The sequence below is a fragment of the Opisthorchis viverrini genome (assembly GCF_000715545.1).
Source record: "Opisthorchis viverrini unplaced genomic scaffold opera_v5_374, whole genome shotgun sequence".
Classification (NCBI taxonomy): Eukaryota; Metazoa; Platyhelminthes; class Trematoda; order Opisthorchiida; family Opisthorchiidae; genus Opisthorchis; species Opisthorchis viverrini.
Genome location: NW_008752035.1, coordinates 387,270 through 406,641, shown reverse-complemented (window position 1 = coordinate 406,641; position 19,372 = coordinate 387,270). Strand labels below are relative to the sequence as shown.

Below are 19,372 nucleotides of genomic sequence, written 5' to 3'. Positions count from 1 at the left end.
GAACCAACCTGTCTACTTGTCTGGAAAGGAGTATACTGATGAGGTTTAGCACTTTAAATGGTGCTATGCGAACTTCGGACAAACCACGTTGGGAAGTTGAATGGGAACCATCAAGGGTGTCCAACACGGAAGAAACCCATTTGGGACTTGAGGCCTTCAAACTCCATGTATCCTTCAGCAACAGACGTGGTCAAAACAAGTACAGTAATATGGTGGTAGACTGCTATCGTAAAAAGGAATCACGGCCATACAATGGTTAGGTGTGCCGTCATAACCGATGATTATTCAGTCGTATTCTATCGTCCCACAAATCAGTTAGGGAACGACTACCATTTAAGAGCTACTCAAGATTTACCTATATTCATATAAGTGCTTTGCGTGTTACAGTCAGCGCAAAGCTTTTCGCTGGAATCGTCCATCTCAATTCCAAGTCCAGCGCAAAAATTCCATTTACATATATATATATATATATATATACTAGACGTGAAAAGCGTACGATCATGAAGTAACCCTGCTTCACTGAAAAAAAAAACAAACGAACAGCTGACAGACCACCTTGGCGTGTTTACTATCCGCGTTTCTGTGGCTAATTTATGGGTCGTTAGCCCTAGGTAACTCGGATTTTAGCGTGACTAGCCAATCAGCTGATTAGTTCTAGGTATCATATGGTTTACCCCAAACAAAGTAATTTGCATCAGACGAAACAGCTATCGATACACAGCCCAATTCTCGTGGTAGGAATTTCTCGAGAAATACCCTTAACGGTCACCTACCTATCAGGTTATCACAATCAGGGACTACAAGTTGAAAGAGCAAGGGGTGCGCGAGAGGTTTGGAGCTGCCTTCGTGACATGGTACTGCGGAATCCCATCCTGTGGATACATGAATGACATCTCATCACGCGTGGAGAAAGTACAAAGAACTACCCTGTGGCGCTGATCATCAAGAAAAGGTGCGTCGATTTACACACCATGTGATTCAGACGCGTGGACTTGATAGTGAATAGGCAGCTCGGTTGATAGAGCATCTGAGTAGCATGAGTCCAATCCAGGATATGTCCTAGTGCTCATAAAATGTCCTTGGACTCCCAGTTTCAACACACGCTTCGTTGATTTGGAGTCCATATTTCCTGGAAAATGCCAACTAACTGGCCATAGATGAAGGAAGCGGCACTGCGTTTTGGATGAAATTACTGTAGTCACCTTCATTCCTGACAGTCGTCAGTGAACCACTCTGTGCTACAAGAGTTTTCAGCCGCAAGGGACCGAACAGTACTGTCATTCGCAATGTATTGCGCTTCACCCAGAATTGCGCAGACGCTTAGTAAGGACTATCACACTGAATGCATCGAACAGTCTACCGGCCGTTTAGAACTGCGAAGTGACTATACCGACCCAAGAAATCTGGTTCAAATTCACGCGAGATTTCTGTTCCAAATACCAAGTAACATAGGACATCTTACAAGGCACATCGTCCTCTCGCTCAGGAAGCAGTCAATACGACATCGTGTCATATGAGGTGTGCGGTTCGAACGGTCCAGTATTCTATCGAAAGGCAACTCAATCACGTAGGTGACTAAACCTTCAAATTTAACGAGAGATTGGGGGCTCAGATCGGTGGTCCGCTGAGATGGATAGTTTTTTGTAAACTACTTTTTTCACCAGTCGAGGTGAAATCAGTAGTGCGTCATTGCAACATTTTCAGCTGATCCAAAACTCAAATATTCTACCCCAATATTCATTGTCGAAGGTAATCTGGTCCCTGGTAGACCAGGGACGTTTCGTCGGACTGCCCTGGCTGTTCCCCACATGCGATTGATGAAAAGAAGACAAAGAAGAGGGACATCGAGTCCGATGATAAACAGATAGAGTTTGTCTTCTTTACAAGTAGGTTGGCTTGGGTTTATGAAGGCACCGATTCTCCTACCGTGCTTAGAGACGATCGCGATGGGCCACGACACAATAGGTGCACTAGGATTATACATAACGAAAAATGTCTGGGAACTAGCAGCTGTAAGCGAACAGAGAAAACAAAACAAATGAAAAGATAAAGAGAAATTTAAAAAAAATAACGATAAGGAAGTCGATATAAACCAGGTTGCATTGCCAGATAGGAACAGCAGCAAGAAGGAGACTTGCTGGGATGGTTACCTAACGATGGCCGACCAATGGCGACTTGAAATTGAACTCATACGAAGTGGACAGATTCGTTGGGATCCATATCCACCAAGAAATCATGAAAATGGCGCAGCATAATGATCGAAATGCTTTTCATAGCAATGTGGTTTGCTTTCCTTAGACAGCACGGAAGAGATTGGAAGCAACAGGGTCGGGGATGGAGGGTATAATTCTACACCTCTTCAAATCGGCGCTGATTTGGCGCAAAGTACATCAGCGCCGTCCCAGTAGCACCAAATATATGTATATATATACACACAAATAAAAGGATGGGTGTATAGGTATAAGCTCGGAAAAAAACGAACGGGGGAAATATCACAAAATAAAAATCAGGGGTAAATCATTTTGGGAAACCAGAAAAAAAACGCAGGCCCCACAGGAGGGGGTTCATCGCTGCAGGGCGGAAAGACTGCTAAGTATCTGTGTGACAGTAGCCCCCCAGTATATTGCACCAAAGATTGCACTGGATAGTGTTTTAGTACCTATAATAGTGTGAGCTACGTCTGGACAGCTGAGCCGTTGTTCAAACGATCGGCAAATCATACAGACGGAAGATCGAACTGACGATTGGTTCTTTCTGAGGGCCACAGGATGAGATTAGAATATCTGGATTTCAGGCGCAAGTTACACGGCAAATCGTCTAGCCTGGACTTAGTGCCACGACGAAATTATCGTTATTCGAAATGACAAGCAGCTCGTACAGGCTGAAAATAGACAAATACTGGACAAGTAGTGGTTGGTTGGACGAACAGTCATGATATGGGCTTGCGGCTAGCACTGGAACTTTGGTTGACGGATGGAGGTGGGCTAACAGTTTGCAGAGGTGAAAAGTTACCAGGGACAGACTTTACAGTTCCAAGTTTCTGTGGCTGATTTGGAAGGGAAGAGGTGTGATCCTCGCTGGATGAGCCAGCCGGTTGGTTGCCGCCGGTTTCTGATCTGTGTGCAGCCAAGATACTGGGTGGTGTTTTTGGTCGTACGAGTGAGGAGTACGGAGTGTAGGCCGATGGAGTAGAAACACGAGTGATTGATGGTATGGGATAAACGTTGACCTTTGATCGGTCCACTGTGCCCTGAGGTAGACCAGTTGGGTGGATACTCGATGAATTAAGAAGTGATGTAGGTCCCGTTAGATTAGGTGGGGTTGCTATGGAATCATGCGAACGAGCCTGAGATGAAGTTCCAGAGGTGGCGCTTAGTATAGTCACAGGTGAGTTGGTGAGAGGAGGAATCGGAAGATAACTGGCAAGGCTCAAAGGAGCAGGAAACGATACAGACGGATCATTGTTCGCGTGTGTTGGATTGAGGGACGGTCCACTACTGGGGGCTGCCATTTTAGTAATCACAGGCAAAGCATTGGAGCTGAGAACACGGGAGGAACCGGCACTATTATGGTGCTTTCGTAAATCTGAATGAGGATGTGAATCTGAGGTAGAAGTAATGGGAATGGCGCGGGAGGAAACTCGACTTTCGGCCACAGAGATTGGAAGAGGCGAGGCTACAGCTGGCCGCCGGATACTCGATATTACACCACCACTGTCACACGAACGACCAATCGGATCACTTGTGGGTGCCAGAGCGGAAAAGACCCCGGTCGAAAGCCCGACAGTACCCACGGCAGCATGCGGCGTTGGAGGTGTGTTGGTGCGCAGGAACTCCACGACGTTCGGGTGAGAGGCGAGCCGCTCAAAGTATGGAATGAGGTCCAGTAAGGCACGATCATTCACATCGTCGAACCAAGAAGATATTTGAACCTGAAATAAACCATGTATGGTAGGCAGCAAAGTGAAAGTAAGGGAGGGAGACTGGCGACAAAAGCAGGTGAACACGTCAATAGCGTGGCATCAAAAACAGCACAAGGAGAAAAAGGGCACAACTGTTTGAAAGATGGATAAACTGGGGCCGACCAGCTGGACCAGGAAGTCAATATACATAGCCACACGTAAAATACCTTCATTGTTTGATCAGGACACATTTGTCTTCCGAAAATGAAGAAACTTGTTTCTAAAGCGGGTGATTATAACGCAAAGCTCCCTCCCGACCCGAAAACACAATTGGAAAGACACTACCGGGCTAAAAATTCTGTTGTTCCACCGAAGTAAGGTTCACGTGATGCACCCAAGAGTGGTTGCCTGCTTGAGCACCCCGGGTACTCTTTCAACAGCTCCAACATTCTTGGTGATGTCAAAAAGCGTTGAGTACTTTCACGAGTATTGACCAAAAGTATGCGGATTCATACACACACGAACACACACCCTCTTAGTAGCCAAACGCATGGAGAAAATGAGTCCAAAGGTAAACATATCGGTTAGACAAGCGACTGACTGACATCAAGTTATGCTAGTTGGTCTACAACGTACGACGCGTCACATTTTCGCCCTGTGTGAAATCGCATGTGTACAGACAAACAGAATGGTAGTATAAACAAGCGTACCGAAAACGGCTCACTAGGTGGACTAACTGTAAACCAAACCGTTTAAAGACAGCTGGAACAAGCAAGGAAGGTGAAGTTTCATGAATTTTCTTCAAGTCAACTTCCATTTGGAGGTTAGAAGGCACAAAATAAGTGGTATGTTTGCTGGGAGTCAGCAGTGTTACACAGATCACCAATATCTTGAAACCAAAACGCAGAGAGGAGGGAGGAACAGGAGCGTAGTTAATTATTATTAAAAACTTAAACAGGATCTGAGCAGTAAATGTTGACTGATTATTCAGTGTTGGTCAATTACGGCTTGTTGCGACAAAAATCATACTGAAAGAAGGAAAAGGAACTCCTCAACAAGGGAGGAAATTGCACCTTAAAGAGGATTTTCGAATAATAAACGGGCGACAAACCTGGCAAAAGGCAATTAAACCAAGTCCAGGAGGTCCCACCCCTACTCTGCTAGTTTACACAGATCACGCTAAAATGGAAACCGAACCTGTGATGCATTGACCAGACTTCAATCTGTCTCGGGTCGGTGTTGATGAGTAGTCACACTGATTATCATCATCATCAAAGACAGCAAGATCAGTGATGGTACTGGTGCTTCACTGCCATGCAACCATAAGGTTCATTTAGTTATATTAAAAGCCCTAGGGTGAAAATAAGAGTAAAAGGGTAGGTGAGGGAGGGGACCTAGTGCTGGCCTATGTCAAGCATACTGAGGTGCCTACACCTCCAACCGCTCAACCAGACAATCTGGAAAGAAACTGACAGCACGAACGCCACTGACATCGATTAGCCGCCATTTCTTGCACCGTTTCCAGACAAGCACAGACGGGGTCACGGGGACCCCATCCTGGGAGGCATACAACACCAACAACACCCAAACTCTTCGTGATCTCTTTCACGCCTTTCTGCCAAGTCATGTGCTGTCCACCTCGCGGTTTGCGCCATCCTGAAGAAGGCACGGAGGAAAACACTCGTCTCGGTAGACGGTGTTTCGGCATGCGTAGCACATGTCACTCATGTGCCACCGTATTCGGTGGTGCTGGATGTTTTGACTGACTGAAGTACCTGCCGCATCACCAAATACCCATTTGCTAATCGCCTCGTTACTGACACGCTGACGCCATCCGAAACCAGCCACGCTTCTGAGGCATCGGTGGTCGAAAACCTGAAGACGCCTCACATCATCTACCCGAAGAGGCCATGTCTCGCACCCATACAACTACACAGCCCTTACTGTAGTCTGATACACACGACCCTTAAGATCTAGTGAGATGGCTTTTGATACCACAAGTGACGCAAATTAGCAAACGTGATTCGAGCCTTTGAGATTCTTGCACTGGTTTCATCAGACACACTTCCATCAGAGCTAATACAACTACCGAGGTACGTAAAGTTTTCCACAATCTCCAGTGATTCTCCTTGAATTGTAAGGGATATGTTAGCAGACGCGACGTTCTGAAGCATGACTTTGCACTTTGAAGGTGCGAGGCGCATGCTAAAAGATGGAATGATAGTGGTTAGTTGATTCAACAGAGCTTGTGCTTCACTTTGGCCTTCAAAGATGAGGGCAATGTCATCTGCGTACTCCAGATCGACAAGGCTCTCACCAGCAACAATTTGAACACCGGGGTTTTGGAGACCGTCCAGTGTTCGCCTCATTATTTCATCAATTACGAAGTTGAACAAGCGTGGAGAGATGGACATCCTTGTCTGACACCCCTTTTTGTAGGGAAGCTTCTGGAGAGCTCACCGTACACTTTCACCCACCCAGAAGTATTTAAATATAGGGATCGGATTACGTTTACAAACTTCTGGGGCATACTCTGTTGAGCAAATGTAGTTAACAGTACTGATCGATCAACCAAGCCGAAATGCGACATTTTCGTTTGTCTACGCAAACCAGAACCCATCTGCGGGGTTTGTTCCTAAGGTGATACAGACCTGTCACTAAGAGCAGTGCAACCATGAAGAAATGTAGAAATTAACGTCTGATAAGTTTCTGCTTATCTTACCTGAGAAATCTCCCACCGATTTATCGTATGTCACTTACGCGTAAGTTGGGCGAATCAACTGCCACTTGCTGTTAATCGACAATCAACATGAAGCAATGGCATAGCGCACCTGGACGTTAGCATCTCTTATTGGTGGATTTCAATGCACCCAATCAATGAAATGACCATTGGCAGAGCTACCACGTTAATAGCTCTGCTTGTTTGGATCCGATAACTGGAGTAGTAAGAACGAGTATTACACCACTTTGTATCACAAGTATATCCAGCAAAGTACGCAGTATTCAAACTATGTTTTGCACACTGTACTGATCACATTGGTGGGTGAAGTAATCGAATGGGGTGGGTCACCCGAACTGTAGGTGAATGGTCGTGCAATGCATGCAACTAACCATTATAAGTAATCTTTTAGCTGTAACACCCTTTCGGTGCCTAGCTGCCATGCCACTTGAAGGAGGCAAGAGGGCTGTGACATTGCCAGGTTGCCCAAGCTTAGACAGGAACAGTCGAGATGCAGAGGTCGGGTTCGAACCACGGATCTTCCAGTCAGTAACTCTGCGCTCCAACCACTGAGCCATCTGGCCCGTAGGTGGATTGAAACATAAAGTGTGACAGACAATTTGAGCAACAGAACACGTGATAGTTATTTGGGAGCAGCTGCTGCTCATAGAGGTGAAGTCTAAAACATACACCAAATCGAAAGAGGAATTCCAGTTCAATAACGGTAAAGTTGTTCAATAAGATCCAGTGAATCCGGGAAGAAATTTGTTCTTGGCTCGTAGACAGAGAGAACGGCTGGTCTGCAGTTGGTCATGTGGAACCAAATCGGAAGTCTCATATTGAAACCTCACTTATGCAAGGAAAAGTTAACCGGGTATCCTATAGATTTCACTGAAATAAAATCGTTCAGCTGCAGCGTGCTTTCGGTGCCTAGCTGCTATGCCACCCGAAGGTTGCACGAGGGCTAGGATACTGCCAGGTTGCCCAAGCCTAGACAGGGTAAGTCGAGAGGAGGACGTCGGGTTCGAACGACGACCCTTCCAGTCAGTAAATTCGCGCTCTAACCACTTCGGCGAGATTGCTCAAGTGGTAAGAGCACGAATTTACTGACCGGAAGGTCCGTGGTTCGAACCGAAAGAGTGCTACAGTTGAACGATTTCACTACGCTATGAGAGACGACTTGGGGGAAAATACAATTCAGTGGGGACAGAGCGAAATCAGTCTGTATGGATGCCACCAGGATGCATTTGACATTTTAACCGTCATAAGTAACCCATAAGGGTGCTGAAACGGACTTTTCCCGAAATTACCTCCTTCTTGAATACACGTACCGTGTAACCATTGTTTTTCGTCCAGCTAGCTCTGACAATATGAATTAGAACAGTCTGTCTTGGCTTTGTTCGTCACAACAGAGATCGACCTGAGGCGAGAGTGACGGGAATAAGGTGTGCCTTGAACAACAGCCTCGAACTGTTGTCTGGATACAAACTGAACGATAACAGGCCTAACGTTAAATGTCAGGTCATACGGTTTTTACTCGACACCCAAGGCATCGGTCAAAACCATTTAGTTGAAGGGTCTTCAATCCTGTTTGGATGGATGTAATTCATACCACTGATAAGCCACATGTACCTGGATGGAATGTTGGCGGGGCAGAATCCCGATCAAGTAAAGAAGACAGGGATTGAATATCCGCGAGGGTTAACTTGTTATCCTGCATCCAAGTAAAATAAAACAAGCACAACGGAGAAGATTTACGGCGCACATGCGAATGTTCCCATCTCTAGGGCATTCAATTGAACTTTCTTCTAGTAAAATTACCAAACTATCAATAATCTGAAAAAAAACGCCCCGCATCAACGAAGCTAGAGAAGTCGGTCTTCACAAGCAGACTCTACTGCAAGTGCTAAGCCAACTTCCATAGTCGTGAAGGCCCAAACCCAGACAGGAGCAGTCAAGATGCAGTGGCTGAGTTCGAACCACAGTCAGTAAGTTCGCACGTAAAATATGAAAAAAACATGGCACTAACATAGCGATCAAACCGTGTACAAGTCAGGTTTGGTGATGCGACAGACGGGTACTCACCGCATGGTTTGCATGAAACATGTAGGATGCCGGAGAGTTGTCCAAAATGACCACTTGATTGATCGGACGCCCCAAGTGACTCAGGTCTTTCACGTAATTTCCTCTGTGGTAAACACACGATTCCCGAAACAATCGGTATCGAAATGCACTCCATTTATCCAGAAAATCAGCCACCGGGTCCGCGTACTGCATGAATACAAACAAAAGAGATAAAAAGACCGAAATCAATTAAACGTACTACTGAACCAATCTTCAGTTAACGGAACTGCTACTGGTTAGTGAACTAAACGATGGAACCTACCACACGGAGTGGTGGTCTCATGGTCTATGTGTACTGAAGCAAATCATGAGATATATCTCGGAGCGCTGGCCCAGAGATAGCTGGCGAATCGCTCTAGTACAATTCTGAGAACAGAAAGCATTGGTAAGCCGAACCTCAGGATATCAGTTTAGTTACGTAGCTGTTAACTCAGTTGTGCCGGCCTATGTGCTTAGATTATTACGACGTAGGAAATGTGATATCCATATCTGCCCAGAGTGAGATGTGAATTGCTCAACTACGTCGCACATACTGGTCAACTAATGTGAAAACTGCCGAACCCAATCGAACAAAGACTCGCATAATTGTCGGGGAATACTGGAACAATTGGACTTTTTGCCCGCCATCTCCGAATTGTGTCCGAGGTCGCGGATCGCAGCTGCAGACTACCCGTGAGTTGGATAACACACCCTTGAAGCCAGTAATGGTTGGTAGCTCGACTCGAAAAAGCACAATTAAATTTTCAACCCCGTGGCTGCAGACTACAGAACAAATGCGATCTCTTCAAGGTACATTAAATGGAACGAAAAATGAAAGTTCATTTAGAATTAGACAAACGAACGGCGGATGTTCCAAACAAATCATGGGCTTTTTAAAAAGACGGAAACTATGGACAGTCCACTACCGGATTGCTCTTCTTTGGGTTCGAATCTTTATCCATTTATTCCCAATTTGAACACGAGGTCCTATGTATGTTACGATAAACACTCGTTTGAAGATTACGTTGGTGCTGACGTCAGACTTGTTTCTTATTGTGAAAAAAAGTGCGGCTGAGACTACTGCTTAAGGAATTAATCTCAGCACCGACTTTTCATCGAGACGGTTTCAGTAGTTCGATAACACGACACAACCTAACTGTAAACGACACGCACTTTTTGAACAAAATCCAGACCACCTGTCAAGCAAGTTACCTCACTATGCCAAAAGTAATCCGATTATTCTGCTAATTCAAATGTGACTACCAATCAGGGTTGCTTGAATCAGCGGGGAAATCCATCAGCGTACACCACTATGCAGTGAAGCCTAATTCCACTACGTTCGCGTACATGGAGTATGACCAATGTAGCCAAATTGGCCTACTAAGGAGGCCAAAAAATTGGCACTATACTTGGATCAGATTCTTCAAGTAGTCTAAGAGTAACAAATCGCAAGGCTCAAAAGACTTCGAGGCAGCACAAGGAACAGAATGGCAGTGAAACTACCGGAAAGGTCAAATGGGCGTTCAAGAGTGGGGCAACTGTACCCAAAATGGCACCCAATGTTTACGTTCCATTGCAAAAGATTCTTCAAGAAAGCACCTGACCCAAGGGTCATTCAACGGTTGGTCCCTTCTATATACAGATTGTCCGAAAGTGTGCAGGGAAGTGTACACTTGGGTGATTTGAAGTGAATCTTTTACACTCCGGAAACCAGCCGTGCCCAATAACCGAACGTCATATCATTTGGGCGGATGTGTCACGTGCAAGACACGGACCAAACGAATGCATGCCCTAATTGGTCAGAATGCCAGCCAATCCGAGTCGAGCATCCTTGACTCGACGCTTCTCGCGCCCTCACCCTATAAATACGGTTGCAATAATTTCCTCTCGTCCCCATAAAGGGCTGTATAGAGCTACCGTGCCTTTTTATTACCATAGCGGGCGGAGCAGGAGGCCAAGGGACCGAACAGTTGCACGATCGTCCATCAAGTCACAACACTACTGTAGGTACTTTTTCACAAACAAAAACCTGAGATAGTTGTATTGTGGTGAACAAAGATGACAACTGAAAAAAATCAAACTTTGCACTCTAATCAGCATCTGAAGTGGAGGGAATGGATGCAAGGTGGCCATAAGGCAACTTGTAGACCAAGCCCAAAGAGAAGATTAGTAAACCAATACTGAGATGAGATCCGAAAGAGAACTGGGTGGTCACGTGACCACGAGCTCATAAACAAACCGTTTCACTAGCCTGAAAAGTGGACAGATTGCGCGCACCCGCACGCATCGAGGATAAGTGGATAGATCACAATAGCTACCAAAGCCATAATATGCCTTCCCACATAAACGGTGTTGTTAAATAATCTGACGACTGAGTCGTTCCGGAAGGGGAAAAGTGCCTTGCAGCACAAGTTACGAGCCCGCTGTGATTCACCTCAAGAGGTGAATTTGTGTGAATAAAAATTACATATAGGACTTCAGTGATTGGCAACTTGAAGTAAGTTTTTGAATTAGTGATGTGGAGGATTTTTGGAGAAGTCCATCGGCTTCCGGGGCTCTGTTAACTGAGGTCCTACGCGACATGACTCAGTAGTGGCAGTCCATCTAGAATGGCGTAATTGCGGACTAATGTGCATGGGCTGGAAAGACACTATAGAAAATGCAGTCGTGTAAGAATCCACGCGGCTAAAGATTTTGAAAAAAAAACGATAGGAACCAGTTGCTTCCCTTTCAGGCAAATGGGAAACTTATAGGTAAATTCGGTGGTTACCCTGACAAGAAATGTCCTAAAACAGTTCTTTGTTCGTAAGGATGAACAACGATACCGGCCCCGTAAGAGACGTCCCTAAAGGGTTCGCGCAACCCAAAGGTTAAGAGGGACCGAGGGGCCAAGCTACAAACGCTCATATAAACGAAACCGGATGTTGAAGAGTTTTCAACTTCACAAGCGATGTCAAGGAACGTTTCATTGGCAGAGTTGGTAAATCGAGTATCAAACACTTCTGATCACTCGTTGGCAAACATCTGCAGCACGTGCCACAGGGTCACGTGAGTAACTCGCACGAATCACGTGAGAAGCTGAATGCCAGCTGAAAAATTGGCAAAACGGTCGATTGATGAATACATCTCATTTCCCTAGCATGTGACTAATATTTTCGGACGGAAAGGCTACCGATAGTCACAACAATTGCTTTAAGGTAGGAGAAATGTGGACTTTGGAAGAGAATGACCACCGCCAGTGACTGAAACGATTGCACGCAACTGAAAATTTACGCCGCAAAACATTTTGGGCGTAATTTGACTGAGTTTCGAAGAATAGAGCCCGGGGGCAAAAATTCCTCACCCCAGCAGAAAATGCCAGAGTGAAAACTCTCTAGTCATAAAGTCAGAGTTGTGTCATGCAAAATCCGTGACCATGATAACGGATAGGCCTGTCGTACTGTGTCTTGGTAAGCGTTATAAAGCCCAACATAACCAATACGATCAGGTTTTATCACCCGTAATCCACTGACACACAGACCACAAAAAGCCCGGAACCATGAATACTGATAAATGGGACAGGGACTGACGTCAATCGATACTTTACATCATGCAGCACATCCAGTGACGGAAGGATCGGATTGTCTCATTCTACAAAAAGAAGGCATAAGCACCGTTACTCAATCACCTAGCCGTTGAGTTGCGTTGTTATGAACTCGGCGCAAAGGACGGCATTTCTCTCCATGTATGAAGAATACCGACCGGTACTGCACATTAACGTCATTGCAAATTGAGGTGTCGCACGTTTCGCTTGAGCAAAGAATTCTTGACACATCTGAGAAGCTGTTTCGATCACAGCGCGGCGGACTCAGGAAACCAATCAGCTCAAGCTAAAAGCCTAACATTACTTGTGGAGGTGTACGAGGTTTCGACAAGTTGACATCCTATCTCAGATCCTACACTATTGAGACAGGTGATACGGCTGTTGCGAGTGTTGACTATGGGCAAGAAATCAAACACACTCTCGCTTAAGCTGTCCACACCGTGAGAGCAAAATAAGAATACGGGAGCCAATTTAACTTCAGCAAGCCAGTGTCGGTTGTATGCCAATCACTTTACTTATTGATTCGCCAGCTGTTCCGGTGATAAGAGGAGCCTGGGTCATTGTCATCATCAGGGGTATCAACGTCAGTGTTGACAATGATGCCTCATTGCCACACACGATTTATCTAATTATGTTGAGAAGGAGAGAAAAGAGTGGGTGAGGAAGGGGGCGTGGAGCTGGCCTATCGCAACTATTCTGAGATGCTTACACCTCCAAGCGATCAACCAGACGGTCTTGAAAGAAATGGACAGAACGAACGACAGTGGTATCAACCAACCATTATTTCTAGCAATGCCCCCAACCTGGCGCAAAAGTGGACACGATGCGACTCACCTCCAAGGATGGGGTGCGCGTTCGACCAGCTGCAGACGCTGGGAGATATAACCGCTAATCAATGTCAATGGAGTTTCTGTTGTCAGTTTTTAGCCAGAGTGTTTGAATGAATGTCTGGAGATTGTAGGTACCTCGGAATGAGTGTATTTGACTAGCACTAGGTCCCTTCCCAGACCCCCTTTATTCAGACTAAGGTTTTCGTCTGAATACCAGCGTTTTGAAGACCTCCCAGTATTCGTCTAATTAGTCCACCGACCGCGCAACTAAACAGTAATGAAGAAAGTGGATCACTTTGTGGTTGGAAGAGACTAAACCTTGTCGTTTGTGTGCCTTCGCGACCCATTGAACTATACTAGACTGTGCCCGTGCAACACTCGAGGAGTATCTCACATCAGGTTGGTCAATTATTGGAGGTCTGACCAACACAACCCCTTGACCATCCAGTTTATGGGTTGGAACACGTGTGGCAACCTGTTCTATCAAACGGTAATGGACCTCAATTTCCAGCCAAACAATGCTGCCTTGTGGTAAGGTGTTTGAGCCAAAGTCTTTGGTCAAGGACCTTAATCATCTTCCTGTCTGGGCGACCTGGTAATATCCCAGCCCGCACATAACCATGAATAAGGCAGTCGATCACCAGGTATAGAAAGACATGACGAGCGAGCGTAGCTGAGGAAGCTCCGTCAATTCGTTGCCATAACTAGTCGCCACATTCCAGCACTGCTAATCCAATGCTGGGGCGAGATGGCTCAAGTGGTTACAGCGCGAATTTACTGACCGGAAGGTCCGTGGTTCGAACTCGACCCCTGCACCTCGACTTCCCCTGTCTAGGCTAGGGCAACCTGGCAGTATCCCAGCCCTCGTGCAACCTTCAGGTGGCATGGCGGTTAGGCACCGAAAGGGTGAACGATTTCGACTGCTAATCCAATGTTCTTCAAAGGAGTGTTTTGTCTCTGACAAAGTGGTCAGTCAAGTAAACAGTGGGAGCACTGCCTACCTTCACGGACAGGCCACTGTTATATCAACCCCAGGGATACCCAAGTTGAAGGAGAGTGAAGTTGCGTTCAGTTATTCTAGTATTTACTTATCTAAGGAAACTATCATCTGGCACGATGCAACTGCCCAGATAAATAAATCTGTCCGTTAAATCTAATGATACTGACTCCATGACCGATCGCACGGTGACACTATCTGAACCATGTACTGTAGTATGTATCAGTAGAACAGGAGATTGTATTCGAATCACAATCGAAAATTGACATAATCGATAAAACTGCGTCACTGTGTTGCCATCAATCAAAAAGAGTCTTACTGTAAAAAACTGAAAGAAGTTTGAACGCAAGTAGGATACCCCTACTCGAAAGGGCTTTTGCACTACTAGCTTACTACCCTGATCCAACTTTAATCGAACCAACACTGCTTATCAATTTCCAGAGCGAAGACCTGGAGTTCGACTTGACACACCCAGGTAGTATCCTTGCAAACTGGTTTATAATAGCGTTCAAAACATAGCTGGGGATGCAAGAGACCTCCATATCAAGTCGACTAGGCCAAAAAAGAGAAAGTACCTTCTCACTAACCGACGGGTAAAGTTTGGCTCGTCCGACTCTGTGTTACGCCTTCGTGCATTCGCATACGCGGATGCTTCACTACAAACTCATCATCTGACTACCAATTGAATATGATAAAAAGGGTTTCACATGTGGTCAAGTGATTGACGGATCCGAAGAACAAATTCGACAATCGTTAAATTTGTCAATAAAGCCGTGGGTAACCTACAGTCTACCTTGATCCAACCGATGACGCACTACGGCTGAACGAGATTGTATCATTTCGCGGTACGAATTGCCATGATGCTATCACGCTAATTGGCTCAACTTTGCAGCGGCTTGTTGGTGAGCCGGCTAGATTGATGTGTGGCATAACAGCAGCCCGAGCAAGGCAATCTTCATTTCATTGACGCGGGCAGTAAAAGTGATGGAAGTCCAACTTATCCACACTGTCTTTGATTGGATGAGTCGATAGATTCTAGATCTTGGTAATACAGCTCAGGAAGAGATAGACCATTATCAACCCACCCAATCTCATTATCATCGGTTCACACAGCACGGCCGTTCTGTTGACCTCTGCATAGCGTACGTCGGAAAAAAGCCTCGACGCCTGAGTGAAAGCATTATGAACCCAAGAAGTAATTCAGATGTCATATTTTCTTCGCCCTTGATTCAGACCGGATACAAGTCCCGGGACAAGTGCCCATTAGAGCCTTTGATTCCGGGGACAATGAAAACAATGGTGGACAATCGCACCGAATGTCCTTGAAACAGGTAGAAATGCAAGGCGGGGTACGATTTCCGCTTCTTGGACGTAAAGGGCTCAAACAGCGCCGCTAATGCGCCGTAAATCATGAAGCAAAGGCAAGTGGTTCCAGCTGTTGATTTCGTTCATCGAAAAATGGAAGCAGAGGAAATGAAAAGCCTCACAGGCTAATTGATGTTGAGTTGTTATAGACGCCTGAAGAAATAGCAGCTAGTCAGTGACGTGAGGACTACTGACTGTGAATGAGCTGTGTTCGTCAGTGTCACTGACGAGTTGATTGTCGGGGTCTTCATTCAGGAAAGCGGAGATTGACAACCCGAATGAGTTTACTGACTGGGGGGTTCATCCTCCATTGTCTGGTCATAGGATGACCACCTCTCGGTCGTCTCCACTTCGCAGAAGGATGGGCAGGAGGAAGTCATGCGAATTATGTGTCCTAATCTGTGTCAGTTTCATTCACTGTCGTTCAGCTGTAGCACCCTTTTGGTGCCTAGCTGCCATGCCACACGAAGGAGGTACGAGGCCAGGTCGCCCGAGCCTAGACAGGGGAAGTCGAGAGGCAGAGGTCGGGTTCGAACCACGGACCTTCCCGTCAGTAAATTCGCGCTCTAACCACTTGGTTCATCTTGAGAAGGATCTCTTCATTCACTGTAGGAGATATCCTTCTCAAAATCATCTAACATGCCTCAGAGTTGCTAATCCAATACCTCCGCCCGGGTCAAACAAGGATTCGGACTACCCGGGCAGATATCACATATCTTCTGTGCGTAGAGACCACGTCTGTGATCGAAAAACCGGTGTGGGCAGCACTGTCGCTATGCCTATGCAGTTACTGACAGACAAGCTGACGTCACACCAGGACCGGTGACGTCAAAAGTAGATGAGAGGTATCCCGTGCTTCCCGATCCCACAGGAGATTCAGCCTCCATCCAGTCAACCGGAACTTATGCAACTTTTTAGGTAGATGACTGGATGATCTGTAAGCATGAGGTTTAGGTTCCCGTCTTTTAGAAGCACTTTATACTTTGCAGATGTGGATCGAATGCGAAAATGTGTGGTAGAATTATCTGTTATTTAGAGTAGGGTCTCAAAAATTTAGTTAACATACTCAATGCTTGCGAGTAAACACCCTGGAGGTATTTCGACAACCCCCCATCCACCCGAGGAGACCGTGGTAGAGAGTTGTTTCAAGCAGTATAAAAATGAAAGAATCAAAGAAGCGGAGAGATAGCAACCTTGTTATACACCAATCGAATGGGTGAACCCACAGGGGAGGGGGTGTTTCTGCAGGACTCGTACGCACCCGGAGAAGTTAGCGTACGGAAGAACTTCAAAAATACCTTGAACAGACGTAGCCAAGGATTTCCGGGGACCAATACAGTCAAGAACAGTTTTCAGGTCAAGGAAAACGACGAATGTTGGTTGTTTGAGAGAATGGTGATGTTCAAACACTTGTTTTAAGGTGAACATATAGTGCGTGAATCACCCGCCAGCGCGAAACCCAAATTCGGTCTCGTCCCTCTTAGTAATCAACCAGTGTATGATGTTGGGTGACAAAGATAACGTCGTTCTGGGGATGGGCGGGAATATGACTGTCATTCCCAATGTGTTATGATACTTTGACAGTTTTAGTTTAGGGAGTACTCGTGGCAGCTGTAGCACCCTTTCGGTGCCAAGCTGCCACGCCACCCAAAGGCTGCACGAGGGCTGGGATACTGCCAGGTTGCCCAAGCCTAGACAGGGGAAGTCGAGAGGCAGAGGAGGTCGGGTTCGAACCACGGACCTTCCGGTCAGTAAATTCGCGCTCTAACCAACTGGGCCATCTCGCTCCCAAGGCTTTAGGGTTGATACCTCGTAATGTAAAAATTAAGCAACCAGTCCCACTATCAATTAAAGCTAACTAACGCTGTATTGGACCTTCTAAGAAGTTGGATCGACGAAGTTCACTGTGGCAATGTGTAGAAAGGTGGAACACTGTAGCGTAGGTTTTCAAAGCTGTGGAAATTGAGGGCAGAGAGGCAACATGAAATCGAATCCAATTTTTTTTACAACCTCGTTGTTCATCAAATACATGGCAGACCAGTTACATCGTGGATAGGTACTATTTTAGACGCTGTTCGAGTTGCGATGGACGACAGTTCTCGCCTCTTCAGGGTGGTGAACAGTCTTCAGTCCTGCAGTGTGTCCGGATTTTCGATTGAAACGGCTGGCGTTATATTCTCCTTCATCAACGATGAAGGCACGACATCCGGTATCACAAAGGGACAATATAGCCATGTCGCGGTGGAAATGGTTGTATTGCATAGGGAATAAAAATCGGTATCAGGCGGTCGTATTAGGAAGGGGGTCATTTGAGATCGGATGGGCAAATGTGCCCTTCTTATGATAAAAAACCTAAACTGGCTAACTAAGCAATGTGTCATAGTGAGCTTGCAATAGCACGAACTGTCATGAGACTTTCTCCAGTTACTGGGACAAGTGTTTTTCAAGCAATCTATACAAACAGTTTGTTCGGACTATCCACTCTGTTTACCGATCACTACTCAACTTTGCTGTCTTGCATGGAAGCATTCAGTCCTAACCCGCCATCATTCCGGCCTGAAATGTCCATAACTTTTACGATTACTATGTCTGTCACACTGTCCGTAGAACATGAGGAGACCTTCGGCAAGATTGATTTATGAGTCTTTCGGTATATTTTGTTCGTCTTTTACAGAATGTTTGTAACCAAATATCATCATCATCAAAGACAACAACGCCAGTGTTGATACTGATGCTCCACTGCCGTACAACCATGAGGTTCGTCTAATTATATTCAAAGCCCTAGAGTGAAAAGAAGATAAAAAGAGTGGGTGAGGGAGGGGACCTAGTGCTGGTCTATGTCGAGCATTCTGAGGTGCCTACACCCCCAAACGCCCAATCAGACAAGTTGGGAAAGAAACTGACGGAACGAACGCCACTGACATCGATTAGCTGCCATTTCTTGCAATGTTTCCAGCCAACCACAGGTGGGGTCACGGGAACACCAAGAGTGGTGTGATTTCAGCGTCCATGTTTGGACTGTTCTAAACGAAAACAATGGTGTCCCGGAAAGTCAAGTAAATAAAAATTCCGAAATTTTATTCCAGGTAAGTTGGCTCATGAAAGCTCCCCCCTGACGATCAATCAAGCTATGCATTGACCAAAAAGTTAAATATCCTGCGCAAGGACCTGTTTTCAAGAGGCACGGTGTGGACGGGCTCCACGAATTACACCAAATCGGCCTTCACTGTTTTCGCCTGGGCCTAAGTGGATCTCAGGCTCTCCTGACAACTACGACACCAACGAGAAAAGTGTAGTCCTATCATTATTCATCTAACACCTTTTCGGGGCCTAGATGCCATGCCGCCTGAAGGAAACACAAGGGCTGAGATATTGCCAAGTTGCTTAGGACTAGAGAGGCGCAGCTAAGAAGCAGAGGCTGCGTTTGGAACTTCCCGGTCGGTAAATTCGCGCTCTAACCACTGATACATTTCGAGTTCACAGTGACTCGACTGTGAGCTCTATGGCGGCCTCAGAGGCTCTGCTGACGTACAGAATGCAATAGATCCACTAAGCCCCATCATCATCATCATCATCATCTTCTGGTGCGGACACATTCTTCAATGGAAGTACCCGTTACACAACCGAAAACACGCCTTCTGCCTCGTTACGGATTCGCCGACACCAACCCACACGAGCTATGGTTCTGAAACAACTATTGTCGAACACCTGAAGACGTCTCAGGTCCGCTGCTCGAATAGGCCAAGTCTCACAGCCATACAACAAAACAGCCCGTACTGTAGCTTGATACACACGTCCCTTCAGATTCAAGGATAAACCATTCTGACGCCATAGGTGTCTCAAGTTAGCAAACGCGGCCCGAGCCTTGCAGATT

The 19,372-nt window shown here is 46.1% G+C and overlaps 2 protein-coding genes across 2 annotated transcripts in view; one reads left to right on the top strand and one right to left on the bottom strand.

The window, feature by feature from the left end:
* Nucleotides 1-1,826: 1,826 nt before the first annotated feature.
* The window catches only part of T265_10535 (hypothetical protein), a gene marked incomplete at both ends in the record, with an annotated part of 61,428 nt that continues 43,882 nt past the window's right edge, over nucleotides 1,827-19,372 (bottom strand). The window contains 2 exons of the mRNA XM_009176931.1: nucleotides 1,827-3,931; nucleotides 8,706-8,891. Coding sequence (XP_009175195.1) covers nucleotides 2,930-3,931; nucleotides 8,706-8,891 — 1,188 coding nt within the window. The remainder of the gene's footprint in view (nucleotides 3,932-8,705; nucleotides 8,892-19,372) is intronic.
* T265_10534 (hypothetical protein) overlaps nucleotides 3,618-19,372 on the top strand; it is a gene marked incomplete at both ends in the record, with an annotated part of 70,166 nt that continues 54,411 nt past the window's right edge. Inside the window, 2 exons of the mRNA XM_009176930.1 lie at nucleotides 3,618-3,813; nucleotides 15,367-15,482. Coding sequence (XP_009175194.1) covers nucleotides 3,618-3,813; nucleotides 15,367-15,482 — 312 coding nt within the window. The remainder of the gene's footprint in view (nucleotides 3,814-15,366; nucleotides 15,483-19,372) is intronic.